Raw genomic sequence first — 20,118 nt, 5'->3', positions numbered from 1 at the left:
AGGAAAGAACCTACTCCAGCAAGCTGTCTTCAGGCAATGGCACACATGTAGTTACAGGAGTGTGTGGGCCCATGTGGGTGTTCATGAAACCCACTCACACACAACCACACACAAATAAATAAATGTTTCAGACAAAGTAACTGAAGCACCTGCTGCTCTTCCAGAGGATCAGAGTTTAGTTTTCAGCACCCACATGGCAGCTGGCAACTGTCTGTAACTCCAGTTCCAGGAGATCCAGCACTGTCACACAGATATACATGTAGGCAAAACACACCAATGTATGTAAAATTAAAAACAAGTAATTTTTGTTTTTTGTTTTTTTGAGACAGGGTTTTTCTGTGTAGCTTTGGAGCCAGTCCTAGAACTTGCTCTGTAGAGCTCACAGGGTTTGAGGTCAGCCTGGTCTACAGAGCGAGTTCCAGGCCTGGTTCCGAACTCACAAGAGATCCATCTGCCTGAGTTTAAAGTTACCACCTCCCAGCAAAACAAATAAAAAAAAAATCCTCAACCTTGAATACCACTGTCGGTGTCACTTTAGCCTGTTTCTACACTTACATTTTCATACTGTCAACTCAAAGCCATCCAGAAGCAACATATCCTTCTCCTAGTCGCTCTCCCATCTCAAAGCTTTCTCTGTCTTCGCCTCTCAACTGGGGCACATATAGATGCACAAACAATATGTACATTTTATGTCATCTGTCCCAAATTTTAAGTATGAAAAGTATTTCTATGGTTTACTTTAGATTCATTTATCTTATTTTATGTGTATGAGTGTTTTGTCTGCATGCATTGAGACAGCCAAGCAAAACCATGACAGGCTCCTAATACCCTGGTTAAAAAACTAGGCCTCGGTTCCTGCTTCCTGAAACTATACAAGCAGTTTCTAAGGAAGCCACAAATAACGAGCAATCAACCAACAATACCCCTGATAGCAAGGGCATGGGTGACTGCACATATGAAACCTGAGCCAGCCTACTGCAGTATCTCAAGGCAATGGCCAAATAGGGACAGATCTTGTGAATTGTCCAAATATTCCCCCAAGTGGAAGAATTGTAGCCCTAGGCAGCCCCTGTTAGTCCCTGCCAATCAGAAATGTATTAATGTAATGTAACTGTTGCTTGCTTAGCCAATCATAGCTACCTTACTGTCCCTAAACATCCCTTGGCTATGCTTGAAGGGAGTCTGCGTGCTCCACTCAGGGTAGTCACCATTTTGAACAGGTGATAGACCCTGCATATGCTTGTAGAGTAAACCAACACTCTTGCTGATTGCATATGTGAATGGTGGTCTTTTGTGGGACTATTCGAAGACCCTAACAGTATGTATGTGCCACATGCCTGGTGCCCATAGAGGCCAGAAAAGGCATTGAATCCCCTAGAAATGGAGTTACAGATGGTTGTGAGCCTCCACGTGTGTGCTGGGAATTGAACCTGGGTCCTTTGCAAGGATAGTAAGTACTCTTAATTGCTCAGCTGTCGGGGAGTTTTCCTGTGTCAAAGTTGCTCTCTAATAATTACTCAGAAACTTAATATTAATTGTAAATGCTCAGCCTTCTGAGTTTTAGATTGGATTACAGTTCTACTTTCCTACTTTTTCTTGGATTATTAATATATAGAAGCTCATAAAAAACAAGATAGTAAACCACTGATGACATTTTCCAAGGCCAAATCATTGAGCAGAGACAGGAGCCATGCCTTGATTTCTCAGATCTGTTACAAAGAAATTGTCCAGGGTCGGGCAGTGGTGGGGCACGCCTTTAAATTTCAGTACTCAGGAGGCAGAGGCAGGTGGATCTCTGTGAGTTTGAGGCCAGTCTAGTCTATAGATCCAGTTCCAGGACAGGCTCCAAAGCTACAGAGAAACCCTGTCTCAAAAAACAAACCAAAAAAAAAAAAAAAAAAAAAAAAAAGGAAGAGAAAGAAAAGAAAAGAAAAACTGTGGCAGGTGTGGTGGTAAATGCTTTTAATCCCAGCAGTTGGGAGGCAGAGGCAGGTGGATCTCTGTGGAGGCCAGCCTCCACAAAGCAAGTTCCAGGACAGCCAGGACTACATGGTGAGACTCCATCAAAAAACAAAGAAAAGAAAACAGGAAAGATATAAATTGTGCTTTATTCTTTCCTCCTTTAGTCCATAGGGAAAGCCCAGCTAATATAGATGATTGGGAGCATATTATATGCTTAAAGTGATCTGGAGAGTACAGGGACTACATCAGCTCTGGCAAACCGAGTGACAGTGGATAGATTTAAGGTATTTTTGGACAATAGGGCCAGTCATATTTGAATAAGGATTAGGTGTGAGGTTTGAGAATCAGAAATTAATTGAAAGTGGCTTCTAGCTTCCAAGTTTGTAGCTGGAATGCATATGATGAAGCTTGCTTGTAATCCTGCTCTATGGGAGGCAGAAGGATTACTACTAGTTCAAGGCCACTTTAGGCTACATAGCACCGGGCCAGCTAAGGCTCCATAGTGAGTGGAATTATAGAAGGTTGCAGAGTGGGTTTTCCCTAACACCTGAAGCACTTAGGGTCTTTCAACAATACACTTTGTATTTTTACTGAAATTACTCACTCAGTTTTCAAAAAAATATTCTAGTAAGCTAGACATTATTCCAGGTCCAGGGATTTGGCTGTGACTGTAATAGGCACAGGGAGATTAAATTCTAGGAAGATCAGAGGGTAAGCTAATAAATTAGCAAAGGATGCATAGTGCTGTGGCCTGGGCCTGAAGGGCCACAGCTTATGTAGTGTGCACTAGAGTTCAGTCTCTAGTGTTTAGAGTGCACTGTACTGTACCATTACCACATGGTGGTGTGTGGGAGATTACAATTGTATATGAGGACTGGCAGTCAGGTAAAGTCCTAACTGGAATTCATAAGGAAGTAATGACAAGGGGAAGTAAGCCAAGTAGGTTATTTATTTATTATTGAAAAATAGATTCTTCTCTCATACAAGGTTTGCTTGTTTTTTAGGACTGAGTCTCATTATTTAGACCAGGCTGGCCTTGAACTCACAGAGCTCCACGTGTTTTTTCCCATCGCACCTGGCAGATACCTTTTTTGAACATGTTTTAGTGTGTGTGTGTGTGTGCGCGAGTGCGTGTGCGCCATGGCAAGTGTATAGAGGTCAGAGAGGACAACTTTCAGGAGCTGGTTCTGTGTTCCCACATGGGTCTCAGGGATGGAACTCCACCCTCCACCCACTGAGCCATCTCACCATGACTCCCTGATAGGTATCTTGAAGTATAGAACATTCCAGGTAGAAAGACCAGGACACTGAAAAAGTTAGGTGTAGGAGGCAGGCTTGGTGAATTCCAGGGACAACAGGAGAGCCAATATAGGGACAAGGACAGGAAAGCAGAATGGCTAGAGATGAGATTGCAGAGCTGCCTGTTGTGATGGTGACGTAGAAGGTACATTTGAATAGCATGGTTCAGTTTAGCAGTTTAGAAAATGTATGTTGCTGTTGTGCAGAGGATGCACTATGGGTTAAGAGAGCAAGCAAGGAAACCAGTGAAGGCTGAAAGAGTATCTAAGTGATTGGGGGCCAAGGAATACCACAAAAAACATACCCTAAAATAGACATCATAAAGAGACTTACGGGGGGGGGGGAGTGAAAAATGGCTGCTTGTGAGTGGGGATGGAGACAGTGACAGGCCAGGCTGTGTTGGCAGGCTTTCTGGGAATATGGAGCAAATAATAGGGAAAATATGTTGATAGTGGAACATGTCACGTTAGCCATTAGTGATAGTGGTATGTCCAACATTCCTCCTTTTTGTTTATTATAAAAAGGTACGGAGTATGAAAGGGTGACTTCTGAGATAGGAGTAAGGATGCTGTGTTCTTTGGACTGCTTTCTTTCTTTTTGTTGTTGTCTTAGGGATTGCAGGAACACCAGAATTGACATCTTTAAAAAAATAATTTATTTACATTTATTTTATGTGCATTGTTGTGAAGGTATCAGACTCCCCTGGAACTGGAGTTACAGACAGTTGTGAGTTGCCATGTGGATGCTGGGAATTGAACCCAGGTCCTCTGGAAGAGCAGTCAGTGCTCTTAACCAACGAGCCATCTCTCCAACCCCCAGGATTGACATCTTATTAACTTGAAAAAAAAAAAGGTTGCTATACCTTTGACTGACTTAATGATCACACTCAAAGACATTTGGTACCACTATGTCTGTTCTGAAAAAACAATTGCCTTGGTCAGTGAGATTATCCCTTAAGAGAGATTCCAACAGCTTAAAATTAAAGACATGAAATTCCTAGTCATTTTTGTGTCAAATGAGTGGGAATATCTACCAGAATTTTTTTTTTGCATGGTTGTGCAAGTAGATGGAAGTGGCAAACTGAACCTTATTTAGGTAAACATAATATAATTTAGAGGAAAATAACTTAGTCGTACTTTTTTTTTAAAATTAAGATAAGGAAACTAGCAGAGTGGTGGTGCTGGTACACACCTTTAATCCCAGCATTTGGGTGGCTGAGGCAGATGGATCTCTGAATTTAAGGCCAGCATGGTTTACATGTTAATCCTACTGGGCAAGAATAAGACCACAACCTCAATTTTTGAGCCAAATGTGAAGAAAGCTTTATTCAATACTGGTCATAATGATGGACACTGACCAGGTCCATGCCCACTGACACCATTAGTCAGAGGCTTATGAAGGCAAAACCTACAAGGCTATGTACTGCCTGCCTTCATCCAATCCGGGGCAAGCATACACACTTACTGTGCACATACCTCCTGCCTATGTATGATAAAGCACATCCCATTCAGCTGGCACAGCCCTGCTTGTTTACAGAAGCAAAAAACCCATGGGCTTGTTATCTTATATGAACAACAGCCTCCAGCATGCCAGTTTACAACCTAATTTTTTATAAAGGTCTTTCACTACCCAGAATATATATGGTTTTCTACAAAGTGCCACACTAAAATTAGTAATGTTGATGGAAAAAGTTCCCTGTAGCATGGAGAAACAGTTGTTTCCATCAAAACAATGACATTAAAACTATAGAGTTGGAGGGGTAAATCAGAGGATAAAGTTGTTCTGATAGAGCTTGGCAGCCTTAATAAACTAGAATCAACTACCAGTCCTCATAGGCCAAATTTAAGAAACAAGTAAAAGAGTTAAGGTAGACTTGGCTCCCACCGCTAATCCTAGTGCTCAAGGGGTGAGGCAGGAGGATCACCAAGAATTTGAGGGAGGCCAGCCTGAGCTACAGAGTGAGACCATGATTCAAAATACAAAAGGAAACACACAACAACAAAAACAAAAGGAGAGAGAATGAATAGTTAAAAGCAGGGAACAGAGGCACATTAGGAAGGGAAACAAGGGCGGGAGATATGGCTCAGGGGTTAAGAGTGTTAGACCCCCGGAAAACTCAGGTATCCGGGGTCCCAGGCCATGACTTCGGTCACCCCAATCACCAGGCAGATTCAAAAGCTTGCTGCAAACTGCACGAGGCTTTATTGTAATTTAACGAGCTAACCCCATGTTAGCTCGGGTCTTTCACCTACCTGCCATGGCGGATGGCTAGCAAAGATGGCTCCTAGGGGCTCCCGAGAGATCTTATAGGAGTGTCTAGGGGTACGCACAGGCTCACGATTGGTGTGCCTCCAGGCTTGGAGGGCTTGCCCTGTGTTGATTGGTCAACTGGTTGTTATGGCCATAGGCCCTCCCAGGGTGGTTGCTATGCTCTCTACGTCATTGCTGTGCGCTTGTCCGTAAAGCACACCCAGAGTCATAAAGCATAGCGCCACCAGCTAACTTCTGATTGTTTCCTTGTCACGAGGCAGGCATCTGACCTAGTGTCTAGGACAAGGTCATAGAAGCACGTGTTCGGCCATTATGGCTGCCAAAAGGGAAGCTGGTTCCTTCAGTAGTCCCTGTCAAGGTGTCGTCCTGCTCATCACTGACCCACCATTGTCCGGGCTCCAGTGTGTCCCACAAAGTGGTCTGGGAAATTATCAGAGCTGTGTGAAACCTCTTCCTGGAAGACAGTTTCCTCCCTTTTCTGGGTGGCACCAGGTCTCAGCCTTTTCCTTCTCCCAGCATAAGATTCTTCGGAACATTCCAATTTTGTAGGGGCCATTGTTTCCATAGGGTAATAGCCAAAGAGAGGGGCATAAGTGTCTGTCTTTAGACTATCTTCATTTCTGGCAGGGGGGGTACCTACTTTGACAAATTAGCAGGGAAAAGTCTCAAAATTACTCTGTCACATCGACCTCTCTTCTTCCTGTTTCTTTAGAATTCCTCTTCTGGTGAGTGTGGTCTGGCTTCCAGGAATTCCTTTTTTTTTTTTTTTTTTTTTTTTTTTTGGTTTTTTGAGACAGGGTTTCTCTGTGGCTCTGGAACTAGCTCTTGTAGACTAGGCTGGTCTTGAACTCACAGAGATCCACCTGCCTCTGCCTCCCAAGTGCTGGGATTAAAGGCATGCGCCACCAACACCCAGCCAGGAATTCCTTTTAGTGTTCTCTTTTCTGGTCACACAAATCAAACTTTGTTTCTCCTTCCTATACTCCAGACTCACTTTCTTCCCTTATCTTTTCTTTTTTCAAGACCGGATTTCTCTGTGCAGCCCTGGCTGTGCTGGAACTCACTTGGTAGACCAGGCTGACCTTGACCTCAGATCTGCCTGCTTCTGCCTCCTGAGGTGTGCGCCATCATCACCTGGCTACTTGAGACTTTCTTGTTTTCCGTAATCCCCTGCTAAAAGTTCAGGTATTTCAGATGTGATCCATGGTTGAAGGGTTTTAAATGTTTTAAATTTATTTTCAAGAGCCTCGTGTAGCCCAGGCTGATCTATGTAACTATGTAGTTGGATTTCTAACCCTGCTGTATCCACTTCCCAAAGGCTAGGATTGCAGGCACGTGCTATTCCTTCCCAAACTGGAATCTCAGGCTTCAAGCACTCTGGACAAACACTCTATCAACCGAGTTACATCCAATGGCCCCTGGGAAGGTCTTTATCTTTTGTTAAAGGTTAATCTGGTATAGGCTGGAGAGATGGCTCAACAGTTAAAAGAATGTGTAACTTTTGCAGACAACACGAGTTTGGTTCCTAGCACCCATGTCTGGTGGCTCACAGCCTCCTGTAACTCCAGCCAGCTGCAGGGGTTTGAGGTCCACTTCTGGCCTCCACTTTCAATATGGCATATACACACCTAGACACAAATACAATTTTTTTCAAAAGTTAAATCTTACCATTTGTCTTTTGTTGCAGTTTTCATCTATCCTGTATGTTGCCAACCTCAAATGGGGGCGATCACTTAGAAGTTTTTATTGTTTACAGCATCCCATGACTGTCCACAACCCACCAGATGTCCATCTGGGGCCATTGGCTTTCTTGTCCCACATATAAGCTCCTTCAAAGCATGCGGGAGTGTGCTATATTGAAAATTACTTTTATTCAACAGGTCAAACAGAAAGTAGCAATCCCATTTCAGGTAATCTTCAGAGAACCATATTGGACATTGAAAGAAAACAAAATTGAGGCTACATTCTACTGGATTGGACTGGATTGGCCCTCCGGGCCACCTACGTATTGCGCACACTTAGAAGGTTCAGGAATTGTTAGTACTAGCTACATTGGTTTTTCCAGCCTCGCGCAGGGCGGGATATTGGTCCCAGATGGCTCACAGTGGGGGCGTGGCCTCACAGCCTATGCACCTGCGTCTGTCTGGCTCCGCCCCCTCGAGACGCGCTGTCTTTCGGGGCTTGTAGTCCCAAGCCCCACCGGAAGGCGTGAAGGGCAGGCGTTCCTGCCTTTCTGCGCTTGAGGTCACCTCTCTTTAGCGCTCCCTCATTCTTAGGCGTGGCCTCCCGGAGCGCCACGGTCCTAGGCTGCTCCGTTGCGTTCTTCTGGTTTTCAATAAAGTTTTCCTCCCTGTACGGAGCTCAAGATGGCGGCCTCCTGGTCGCCCTTGGTTACCCTGCGCTCCGCCGCTCGCAGCCGGCTGACTGGGCTAGGTGCTGGGTGCGGGGCGCGGGCCGTCGCAGTTCCCCCTCCGACCCCTGGCCCTGGGAAACCCTTTTGGAAAGGTCAGTGACCGTGTCACGAGCGGGCCGCGCAGGCTCTGGGGTCTCCCCACTCCCTGATCATTCCCAGCTGCACCCTCTTCGCAGGTTTTAAGGATCCTAGAGAAGATTTCGTGTCCCTTGACCTTTTTTTTTTTTTTTTGTACCTCGTCCTGAAGGAGCTCTGAACACCCCAGGCAGCTGCCCCGAGATTAACTTCCATTTAAGGGTCAGAGGTCAACTCAGGTCCCCTCCTAGGCAGCTGGAGAGCTCAGGTGTACAGGAGCCTGGCTTGGAGGGAGAGGTGAGCAAGTGTGGAGTTGGTGTCTGGGGCCCCTCCCATCCAGCACCATCCAGGGTTTGATGGCTGATAATGGGCTTAAAGCTAGGCCACCGACCCTGTGCCGCATCCCCGCTCCCATTCTAGATGCAGACTCAAATGAGGAGCCCAGAGCCGTCTTAATAGTCAAATTCCTAGAGGTGTCACTGGGCTTATTTGTTGTACTGTTGTGTGTTCGTGAATGAGTGAATTATATTTTGACTAACCAAACCCACAAGAGTGCTAATTATTGTTTGAGACATGGTCTCACTGTGTGGGGGCAGGCTGGCCTGGAACTTGAGATCCTCCTGCCTCAGTTTCCTAGAAGTGTTAATTTTACCTCGATGTTCACTGAACTGCTGGCTACTGAAAGACATCGAACCCTGTGTGTGTCATTGTTTCTCTAGCACTTAGGGGCGTGATTGATGTCTGATGGGCAGATATTTTCGAATGAAAGAAGTTATTCTCACGTTCTCCCCATCCACAATTGTGCTTTTCCGTTTCTCTTCTCCAAGTATCTCTTTATATAACTTAGTAAGTTAATATAATTTAACAATGTATATAAGTTAATTATGATTTTCGTCATCTCAAAATGTTTCCTTTAGTCATTGAAATTAATATGAGAACTATTAGCCTTAGATGCTAAACTGGCAAAGAGCCTGCCGCTAAGCCTGAGTTCAGTTCCCAGGGTGCATATGGTGGAAAGAGAGGACCAACGCTTACAACTTGTCCTCTCTCTCTTTCTCTCTCTCTCTCTCTCTCTCTCTCTTTCTCTCTCTCTCTCTCTCTCTCTCACACACACACACACACACACATACACACAGACACACACATAACACTTTTTTTTTTGTAAGTAAAAATACTCCCATTTTCTAAACAAGAGAAAAACTGGAGTTTAACTCTTAACCGTGAGTCCTGAGCGGGGAGTGGTTATTTAGGATTCACACTAATATTTTATCTCCATTTTTTTTCTTGTTTTGAAGTTTCGTTTAGAAAAACATCGGCTTAAACAAAGGAAGGAAATAAGTAATGGGAAAGAATATAAGGAAAGGAAGGGCAGGCTTTGTTTGTTTTTGGCACTACTGTGCTTGAAAGCAGGGTCTCCTGTGTGCTAGGCAAGCCCTCTCTGCCGCTGAGCTTGTCAGTTCTATCCCTTTTGTTTTGAGGTGGTGTCTAAATTGCATCCTGGGTTGGCTTGGAATTATCTCTGCTGTTCAGGTGGGGCTTGAGCCCTGTGGTATTCCTTCTAATTCCTGAGCAGCTGGGATTGCAGGCCTGCGCCACTGGGCCTGGTGAGTTATCCCTTAATTATTTTTTAACATTTATTTTATGTGTATGAGTGTTTGCCTGCATTTGTGTATGTATACCACTAGTGCCTGTAGTGGTCAGAAGAGGATGTCAGGTCCCCTGAGCTATAGTCACAGACAGTTACAAAATGCCATGTGGGTGCTAAGAACTAAGCCTGAGTCCCATAGAGCCGTTTCTTTAACTCCTTTAATTTTGTTTTTAATGCCTTCTGTTACTTTAATGCCAGGCCTGGATCCCTCATTTTGTAAACTCAACCTTGAAAAGTTTATGGGTCCTTAGGAAGCACAGCATTATGAATTTCATTTGGGGATGTGTACATTTCCATTAGGTGGATTTTGATATTTTCCATAATTTAAATCATTGATTTCACTACCTGTTTTCTTTAGGTCTCAGTAAGTCTTCATTTAATGTGCAAGTTTTAAACTTCCTGCCACCCTCCAAGACAGTATTTGTATTTGTCTGTGTAACCCTGGCTGGCCTGGAACTCACAGAGATCCGCCTGCCTCTGCCTCCCGAGAGCTGGGATTAAAGGCGTGCAGCACCACCACCTAGCTAGTTTTAAACCTCTTAATGGTTAAAAGGAAGAAGACCTTTGTTAGACAGCAGAGTGACTATCTGTGCTTGGGAGCCCAGGTGGTAATCTTAACACTTGTTGCCTGATCATAATGTCATAGCAGGTTTGAACCAGCCTGAGCTACATAGTGAGTTCAAGTCCAGCTCTGTCTCAGCAAACAAACAAACACCTAATAGCAGCAAAAAAATCATATTGGCCAGGGTATGGGTAGAAATGTGACATCATTGTTAATTCAGTTTAACTCTTATACTAAATGTAAGGAGATGTGTGAATAAACTGGGTCCTAGCCCCTGGAAGGGAGATAGAATTGTGTCACCTAACATTTGATAGCTAAAGGACCCTTTCCTTTTTTTCTTAAAAAAAAAAAACAAAAATTACACACACACACACACATTTATTTGAACCAGGGTCTTGGCTGGAGCTAGCCTGGAACTCAGATCTACGTAGTTCACTAGGCTGGCTTCAAACTTGTAATCCCCATGTCTTGGCCTCCCAGCTGTGGTTACAGGTGTGAGCCACCAGGCCCAACTGAGCCTTTTCTATATTCTAGGCAGACTGCTAGTCATTTTTCTTACACTCTGAGTTTCATTTGTTTGTGTTTTCAGCCAAGTGTGGAGAGAACAGCATATGACCCTTGCTGGTTTTTATGGTTCTGAGGGAGAGTAGCCAGAGATGAAGCTGGGATGGGGAGCTGCCGTTGGTTTCAAAGATTTCAAAGAGCTGTTGATGCCAAGGGATCTGTCCAAGCTTAGAAAGATGCTGTGGAATTTTCTTAGGAAGAAATGTGGTCAGATCTGTTTCAGCATTGTGTCTTCCCGGGATGCCAGCTTGGGGGACTGAGATAGGGCGGGAGCTGGGAAGGAAGGTCAAGTAGTTGAGAAGGCAGTTTGACTAGGCCTCAGTTACTGCTGTGGTGAAAGACAAGAACTCAGAGATGGCCGCTTGATAGAAATGAGAGTCCTGCAAGAGATAAGGAAAATCTGTTAATATCCATGTGGAGTTGCAGGAAAGGAGCCCAAGAGGAGCAATTCCAATTTCTGGCTTTAAACTTTTTTCACAAAACAACTCCGGTCCTGTGGAGGGGCAGCAAGCACTTAGAACTGCTGAGCCATCTCCCCAGTGCCAAGATTTGGTTTGACTCATTAAACTTGGGGAGTTTGTGATGGTGCTGGCTGCCCGGCTGGTGTGGGATAAGAGAGGGAGGAAGAAGGAGGAGGCTTGCCAGGGTAGGTTTGTAGAGTGGGAAGCATAAAGTCTGAGTCCCAAGGAGAGATGTTATAGAAAGAAGGGGCCTCCAAGAAAAGCAGAGGACATGGAGAACTAGGGTGCACACCAAAAGGGAGGGCATCTCTAGGTTTTCCAAAATATAAAAAATTCTGTCTAAAATTCTACTTTATTTAAGCTAGCCTAGGAAAAGTGTGTTTTGTAGAGGTAAGGGATTATGAGGGTCAGATCTCCTGATGTCCCTTTGTTATAGCACCCTTTTGAAGCATGTGCTGTACTTTTAGGTGTTGCTATTAGATGGTAACTCTTTTTTTTACCTTCAGCTCACAATCGCATCTCAGTCCATGAACATAAGAGATCTTCCCAATGAAAGTGCAGGTAGTGCTGAGCCCGGTTTACTGTGTGGCTTGGTAGAATTATTAGTAGTGTAAAATGATCTTAGGGTGTGTGTGTGTGTGTATGTAAGTGAAGGCCAAAGGTTAACTTTGGGTATGGTCTCTAGGGATTCTTATATCTGCTTTTTTGAGAAAGGGTGTCATGACACATAGGCTAGATTGGCTGGCCAGTGACCTGTAGGGATCTGCTTGTCACCTTTTCAGCACTGGCTTGTAAACATGGACCAACTACCATGCCAGACTTTTTATGTGAGAGCTGGAGACTAATGGCAGGTTCTTATGCTTGTACACTAGCCCTGCAGGTGTACTTCGTATGTATCAGTTTGGTGGCTATCTGTATGTGAAACAATTCAAATCTATTAGCATTTATTATTAGAGATAAGCATTAATGCCCACTCTTATTTTTTCAGTGTTCTAGGATAGGTCTTCTCTGTGTAGCCCTGGCTGTTCTGAAGCTCGCTCTGTAGATCAGGTTGGCCACCTGCCTCTGCCTCCTGAGTGAATCACTTAATCACTTAAGTACATCGCACTGTACTGATTCTTCTTTAAACGATATTACTAGTGTGTGTGTGTGTGTGTGTGTGTGTGTGTGTGTGTGTGTGTGTGTGCGTGTGTGTGTATGAGCTGTGACCCACATGTGGGCCTTAGATGACAACTTTGTGGAGTCACTTCTCCTTCATCTTTCTATAGGTCCAAGGATCAGACTCAGGTGGTTAGGCACATGCAGCAGCCCCTTTACCTGCTGAGCCATCTTGTTGGCTGGGGCTAGCTCTTCTCAGTTCTTCTATAATTGTTCTTATTTCAGAAGCTACTCTTATCAACATGTTTCCTGTCTTGTGTTCTCTACCAGGTGGCAGTTATGAAGTGACAGAGCTTACACATGCAATTCTTTTTTAAAAATTCATGTTTTAGCCAGGTGGTGGTGGCACATGTCTTTAATCCTGGCACTCGGGAGGCAGAGGTTCAGATCTCTGAGTTCGAGACCAGCCTGGTCTACAGAGCTAGTTCCAGGACAACCTCCAAAGCCACAGAGAAACCCAGTCTTGAAAAACCAAAAACAAACAAAAAAAATCATGTTTTAAATGTATTCTTTGACAACTTAATAATGCCTGTTATACAGTGTGTTTTGATCTATTCTCCCTCCAGACTCTCCCAGCATCAGCCCCTTACACCTTGTCCACTCTTTCCTTCCTTCCTTCCTTCCTTCCTTCCTTCCTTCCTTCCCTCCCTCCCTCCCTCCCTCCCTCCCTCCCTCCCTTCTTCCTTCCTTCCTTCCTTCCTTCCACAAGACAGGGTCTCACTATGTAGCTCTGGATGTTCTAGAACTCCCTAGAGTTGGACTCAAACTTATAGAGAGCTGATTGCCTCAGCCTCCTGAGAGCTGGGATTAAAGGCATGTGGCACTATGCCCAGCTTTCTTTTCTTTTCTTTCTTTCTTTCTTTTTTCTTTTTTTTTTTTTTTTTTGGTTTTTCGAGACAGGGTTTCTCTGTGCAGCTTTGGAGCCTATCCTGGCACTCGCTCTGGAGACCAGGCTGGCCTCGAATTCACAGAGATCCACCTGCCTCTGCCTCCCGAGTGTTGGGATTAAAGGCGTGTGCCACCAATGCCTGGCTCAGCTTTATTTTCTTATAACCCACCAAATGTTGCCTATATGAGCATGGTGTGGGGTGGACACTGGAGAATGGGCAGCCTACCAGGGGCTACTCTACCAAAGAAAACTTGTTCTCCTTCCCTGAGCAGCCATCAACTGCTAATAACTCCTCAGCTAGGGGTAGGGTGCTGTGGGCCCGTCCCTCATTCATGCTTGGATATTGGCTGGCTTGAGATTGTGCATGTAACCACGGTTGAGTTCATGCACGCAGCAGCTGTATCGTATTCAGAATAGAGTATTATTTCCTAGCACTCATCCCCTTCCTCTGGCTCTTTCATTCTTTCTGCTCCCTCTTCTTTGGTGGAGCTTGTGTATTTGGGAGGGGCTAGGAGTTGGTACAGATGTCCCCACTTAGGGCCGAATACCTAACAGTCTCATTCTCAGCACTTTACCAGTGAATTTCGATTTGCACTGACCTCTACTGTCCAAGGTTGAGAGTAGCACTAATTTATGGGTATAAATGAACATATTTAGAAGGCAGTTTGACAACATGACTATCTAGCAAAACAACAGTAGTAGGTTCTATCCCTGCCCTGCTCCAGTGGCCCCTCCCCTACAGTTTTTGACTAGATTTATAGTACCAGGCATAAATTTCCTCCTATGGAGCAAGCCTCAGATATGGCAAGAAAGTAGTTGGTTACTCCCATAACAGTCATGCCACCACTACACCAGCGGTGTCTCGTCTTGTAAGACTCAGGGTCCAGGTGTGGGTACGATTATCGGTGTCAGTTGCAATACTGTTCTTTTTTTTTTTTTTTGTCCTTTTAAAAACTCATTTTTAGTTGTGCACATCTATGGTGTAGAGTTCAATAATTGGATGCATAGATATAGTGTGCAATGATGACGTCAAGACAATTACCAGTCCTATCTCCTTCAACATTTATCACTTATTTCTGCAGGGAACCCTCCAACTCCCCTCTATTACATCTTAATAAGATATGTAGTAAATTGTTGTATACTGTAGTTATCCCACTGAATTTTGATATCCATTACCTGGTTTTCCTCTGTCCCCCTTCATCTCTAGCCTATCAGGTGCCAACTATTCAATCTCTACTTCTCTGGAAATCAATTTTAGCCTCCTTGTATAGGTGAGAATATGCAGTAAGCAGTAATTGTCTTTCTGTGCCTGGCTTGTTTCACTCAGTGTAATGTCATGCAGCTTCATCCATGAACATGTAATTCTTATGGTTGTTCTCTCATAGGCTTATGTACGGGAAGCTGTAGCCACTCGTACTTAGGGGCTGGCTACAGGTATGCCTGACCACGCTTGCGAGGGCATGGTCATGGTGATGTAGAGTGACTGCGTTTTCTCTTTCGGTTTCACTTTGGTACTTGCTGGACAGACTGCTACCACGCTGGCTGGCTAGGTCGCTCTGTAAGCAAGGCTTTTCCCTGTTAAATACCCTTATATTTCCACTTGGCTCCATATTGGTAATTTCCCACTATATCTGGTGTCAGGAGTGGGATATTGGAAACCTACACCCCATTTGGGACAGGCTGTGGGTTCCACCGGGCCTGTGGCCTAGGCCCGGAAAGCGCCCTCTCTCCACAGGTGCTCCCAGCTAGCAGCCGACCGGCTGCAGCTGAGCTGCTCAGAACCATCCACCCAGCTCGGAGACAGTTTCTAGCTGCCTAGAGGTGAGTAGGCCTCTGCTTTCAGCAGAGGCTTCCCCTGGCTGTTGCTGCGGTAAAGCCGCTTCTATTTCAATGGTTGCGACCTCAAGGCTGTATACTCTCTAAGATAAGAGCAGCCGATTTTGTAACCTCTCTCCACCACTGACTGCTGCCAAACACCGCCTGACTAACTGAACGCCTGTGCTACCTGCTGGTCAAATATATTTACTGCATCTGGAGTAGAAATCAGGTAAAATTATGGCGGAATATTTATCATTTGCTAAAATTGGTAATATTTTTGCTTATTACGTGAATTCACTGTTTGAGGAGGATGCTAATCTGCCAATTACTGGCCTATATACCATAACGGCATTTAGCTTGCTGGTACAAGTAATATTACTAGCCAGAGGACTCAGGAATAGGGATAAGGGTAACCTCACCACCTATTACAGGAAATAACAGCTTTATGTAGTGAGGTTTTGGAGAACAGATTAGGTCAGACCACAATTGTATAGCAAGTGGAACAGAAATTGGATGATAAGCTTGGCTCTGTATCCAATATGTTAAAGACAGAGCTGTCTGATGAGATGCAGCGTATTTATGATAAGGTAAACACAGAGAGATCCTCCATGTCTGAGGCCTTAGAGGCAAGGCTGTCAGAAGACCATGATAAGCTAAAGAATATCTGTGGCCCACTAGAAACTCAGATAGGCAATGTTACCCAACAACTAGATGCAACGGTACAAGATACCCAGGATAGGGTTGAAGAATTGGACAATGCCATTCAATCAATTATTGAAGCATCCAAGGTAGCAGATCACAAATTTAAGTCTAGATTTAAATGTTTGGAAGATAATTTGCAGTACAGGACTGACCTATGACATAGGTCCATACGGTCGATTGCTGAGGACTCAAAATCAACAAATCATGACCTGGAATCTAGACTCCAATACCTAGAAGGCAGTTTCCATGCCATCCAGATGCTGCCTAAGGATGATTGTATTAAAGACCTAGAAAAACATGTAGATGAGCAGCCGGCTGGCTAGGTCGCTCTGTAAGCAAGGCTTTTCCCTATTAAATACCCTTATATTTCCACTTGGCTCCATATTGGTAATTTCCCACTATAGGCTTATAACACACCTTACATTTTAAATGTAACTCCAGCAGACGCCACTTTAAAAATCTTCACCTACATGTGGATAAATCTATGCGATTTAATAAACTAGGCCTGGGAATGCAGCTAAGTAGGAAGAGTGCTTATCTAGTATGCACAGTGCCCTAGGTTTGATACCTCATAAAACCAAATGTGTGCCACACACTTGTAACCCCAGCATGCTGAAGGTGGAGGCAGTAAGATCCCATGCTCAAGGCTATGCTCAGCTACATAGTGAGTTTGAGGCCAGTGCAGGTCAATGAGACCCTGCCTCAATCAAACAACACAACAAAGAGATCAGTCATTTTCTTTATCATTTGAAAGAAAAGAGATCTCTTTAGACCTCATTATCAAATAGTGTGTGAGCAGGATAATAAATACTAAGGAGTTACTCAGTATGCTGGGCCGTGCCCATGATTACTTCAGAACGTTTTTATTCAGATTTTTAGACAGGATTTTACTGATTTGTTATCATGAAATTTAAAGTACTGTTTTTTTTTTTTCCTTTTGTAACATTATACACATTGGCACATTTAACATTAACTACCTTCTAAAGGAAAAGAATGATAACCAGGAAGCATTTAGTTTTAATTTTCATAATTTTTCTATTTAAATCAAAAGCACCCTTTTTAAAGCCCCTAAATCAGCCTTTTATAAATAAAGTAAATCATCTTGTGATGCATTCCTTGATGATGGCTTATGTTGTTTTTCTAAAGAAAGAGTTTAATTAAGATTTGATTTTCTTTATTCTGCACCTTGTTTACTCATCAGCAAATCAAACACAGGTCTTTAATGTCACCGAGAAGGCTTGACTTTTCTAGTCCTTCATGACCATTTCAGTTCTCAAAAAAGAAACTGAATATTTATCTTTTGGGTATGATTAGGACGTAACGGAACATAAGGAGCTTCCTCTGACTCAGGTTAAGTTCTGCCACTGTAGCAGGACATTGCTGGTCAGTGGCTACTGTTGACAGTTTGCTGGAATCAACACAAATGTACAAATAACTCAGGAATAATTTGTACACAGTATTTGAATGATGTTTAATAAATATGCATTAAAAATCTAATTACAGTAATGAAGTTTACAGCTGAAATTTTAATCCAGCCCTTTAGAAATATTAAGCATGCTTTTCCTGATTGTGCATTTTTCTCACAGCAGTTGGGTAAACATTTTAAACTAGAAATCGAAGTGCCTTATAGAGTTTTGATTTCATTTAACTAAGCATGCATTTTTTCCCTTTGTGAAGAATTGAAGCTTTTTCATTCTCTAACTGGTATTTTGAAGAATTTTCCATTAGTTCTGACTAGGCCTAGTGGACATATGTGCTCCCAGATGACTGCTAGCTAACATGTTACCTGGAGAGCTTTGCCCGCCATCTTGGTTCCACTCTGGGTCTATTTTCTCATCTTTGGAATGGGGCTAATGAGTCTGTGCCTTTCTTATTGATCATTGGTGAGGCTCAAATAGCTGTATGAGATAGTCCTTTGAAAGCTGTCAGAAATGTGTGGCTGTGCCAGCAATAACTGAGCCTCTGATAGTGAAGACCCAGGGACAGTGGCTTTCGGTCAGTGAGTACACCCGTTTCTCTTGTACAGAATGGTGAAGCTGCCTGAATTCTAGAGAATGCTTATTGTTAACAGTGGCACAGGGATCGACTGATTCAGTGATTTGCATTCTAGAAAGTGGATTTGGCTTTTTTTTTTTTTCTTTTTTGAAGACAAGGTCAATCTAGCCTACCCTGTTCTGGAACAAACAGTGATTCTATTGCCTTAGCCTTCCCATTGCCCAGTGCTGGATCACAGCTGGGAGCCACCTAGCCTAATTCAGTTTTTCTCAGATCATCCATGGAGCCTCTGTAGATAACCTGGCTCTTTCCTTTTTTGAGAGAGAGACTCTTGTTATGGACACCTGTCTGGAACTCACTATGTTGTGAAAGGTGGCCTTGATGACAGCAGCCTGAGTCAGCTTCCTAAGTGCTATCTGTATGTAGGCATATACCACCACCCTTGGCTTTCAGAAAAAGAAATAGAAGATTTATGCATCCTGAGGCTTTGATTGTTCCCACCCCATCCCAGGGGCACTTGGCCCCTAAGTTGTATTACCATTGGCTGGTTTATGTGCTGCCTGGTTTTGGTCAATTTGACTCAAACTAGAGAGACCTGGGAAGAAGGAACCCCAACTGAGGTATCACATCCATCAGATTGGCCTATGTTATTCCTTTGGGGCATTTTTAAAATTGCTAATTGATATGGGAGGCCCCATCCCTAGGGAAGTGGTCTTGGGTTGTATAATAAATATAGTTGAGAAAACCAGGAAGCAAGCCAGTAAGCAGCGCTCACTGGTTTCTGCTTGGTTTCCTGCCTCTGAGTTCCTGTTTTGAGTTCCTGCCCTCACTTCCCTTGATGTTGAACTCTGACTGGGACCTGGAAGCCAATATACCTTTTCAGTCTGACCTTGAACTCCTGATCTACCTGCTTCCGCCTCACAAGTTCTAGGGTCAGAAGAACCCAACTTTCAATCCTCCTGCCTCAGTTAACTGAGTAATGAATTGCAATTGTGGGCTAGCACTCCTAGCTTCTCAAATCATATTTTCACTGGCATTATGGGAGATTTTAGTTCATACATATATACTATTAGTATTTTTAAAAGTATTGTCGTCACTTTAGTAAATATGTCCCAATATTAATTATATATTTTGTTTTGCTTTTCCCCTGATGACTGGTATTGATGAAAAACACAGTTCTCAGTTCAAAGTGAGTAAGAAATAGTTTATTCTGGAGCACAATGTGAGTAGTGATGGCCTAGGGACATGGATTCAAATAGCCTCAAATACTGTGTTCCAACGGGGTGGTGGTTCCATGATGTTTTTATAGTTACAGAAGAGAGTCGTAGGTAAATCAAGGTGCTCTTCAAATATGTTGGTATTTGAAAGTACTGGGGCCTCTCAGACCCTTGATTATTATTATTATTATTATTTATTTATTTATTTAATTCAGCCTGTCTCTTCTCACAACTGGCTGTTTTCTCAGCATCTGACATTTTCTAATCAGGTAGTTTCTAGGTTACTTTCAAGGTTACTTTCACTTGTCACATGGTGACAAAACACCATGATCAAGCAAACTTATAAGAGAAAGCATTTGATTTTAGGCAGGCAGGCATGGCTGTGGAGCAGCAGCTGAGAATGTGTATCTTGGGCCACAGCATGAGAGAGAGAGAGAGAGAGAGAGAGAGAGAGAGAGAGAGAGAGAGAGAGAGACTGACCATCACAGACAGAGACAGAGACAGAGACACTGCCTGGGAATGCTGTGGGCTTTTGAAACCTCACAGTGACACATCTCCAACAAGGCCACACCTAATTGTTCCCAAATGTTTCCTCCAAATGTGACCAAGCATTCCAATATCTGAGCCTCTATGGCCTCCTCAGTCAAAGCACCACAGTAGGATGGTCTCAGCAAAAAGGAGAGCTGAGGAGGCCATTTTTAGCTTTGGGGTTGGTCTGTTAACACATTCCAAAAGGTTTTGCCTAAGGATGCAGGTCAGACACTGAGTAGGGCAGTGAGAGCTATATATAAGATAACTAAGATAACCCAAGGTAATCTGGCTCTGGAACTGCAACATTCCAGTTCTCTATAGCCACTAATGAGTCACCCAGCTTTGCAGAATCCTATGGAGAGGTGTGTATGGCCTTTTTCCTGGGAATTGCAATGACTGAGGTTGAGCACCTTTGCATATACTTAGTGGACACTTAAATGACTCATGATTCATGACATGAAATTTTAAGGCTTTTGCCCTTTTTTTTTTTTTTTTTTCCTTTTGCTTTGTCTAAATCCCTGTCATCATCCCCCTTCTTCTTTCTCTTGTTGGG

At 43.6% G+C, this 20,118-nt stretch overlaps 1 protein-coding gene across 1 annotated transcript in view; it reads left to right on the top strand.

The window, feature by feature from the left end:
- Positions 1 to 7,776: 7,776 nt before the first annotated feature.
- The window catches only part of Afg1l (AFG1 like ATPase), a 141,871-nt gene continuing 129,529 nt past the window's right edge, over positions 7,777 to 20,118 (top strand). Inside the window, exon 1 of the mRNA XM_027402231.2 lies at positions 7,777 to 8,037. Coding sequence (XP_027258032.1) covers positions 7,899 to 8,037 — 139 coding nt within the window. The 5' untranslated portion in view covers positions 7,777 to 7,898. The remainder of the gene's footprint in view (positions 8,038 to 20,118) is intronic.

Source organism: Cricetulus griseus, chromosome 2 (genome assembly GCF_003668045.3).
Source record: "Cricetulus griseus strain 17A/GY chromosome 2, alternate assembly CriGri-PICRH-1.0, whole genome shotgun sequence".
NCBI lineage: Eukaryota > Metazoa > Chordata > Mammalia > Rodentia > Cricetidae > Cricetulus > Cricetulus griseus.
The sequence above is the reverse complement of the archived record's forward strand: the minus strand, read 5'-3'. Positions and strand labels throughout refer to the sequence as shown.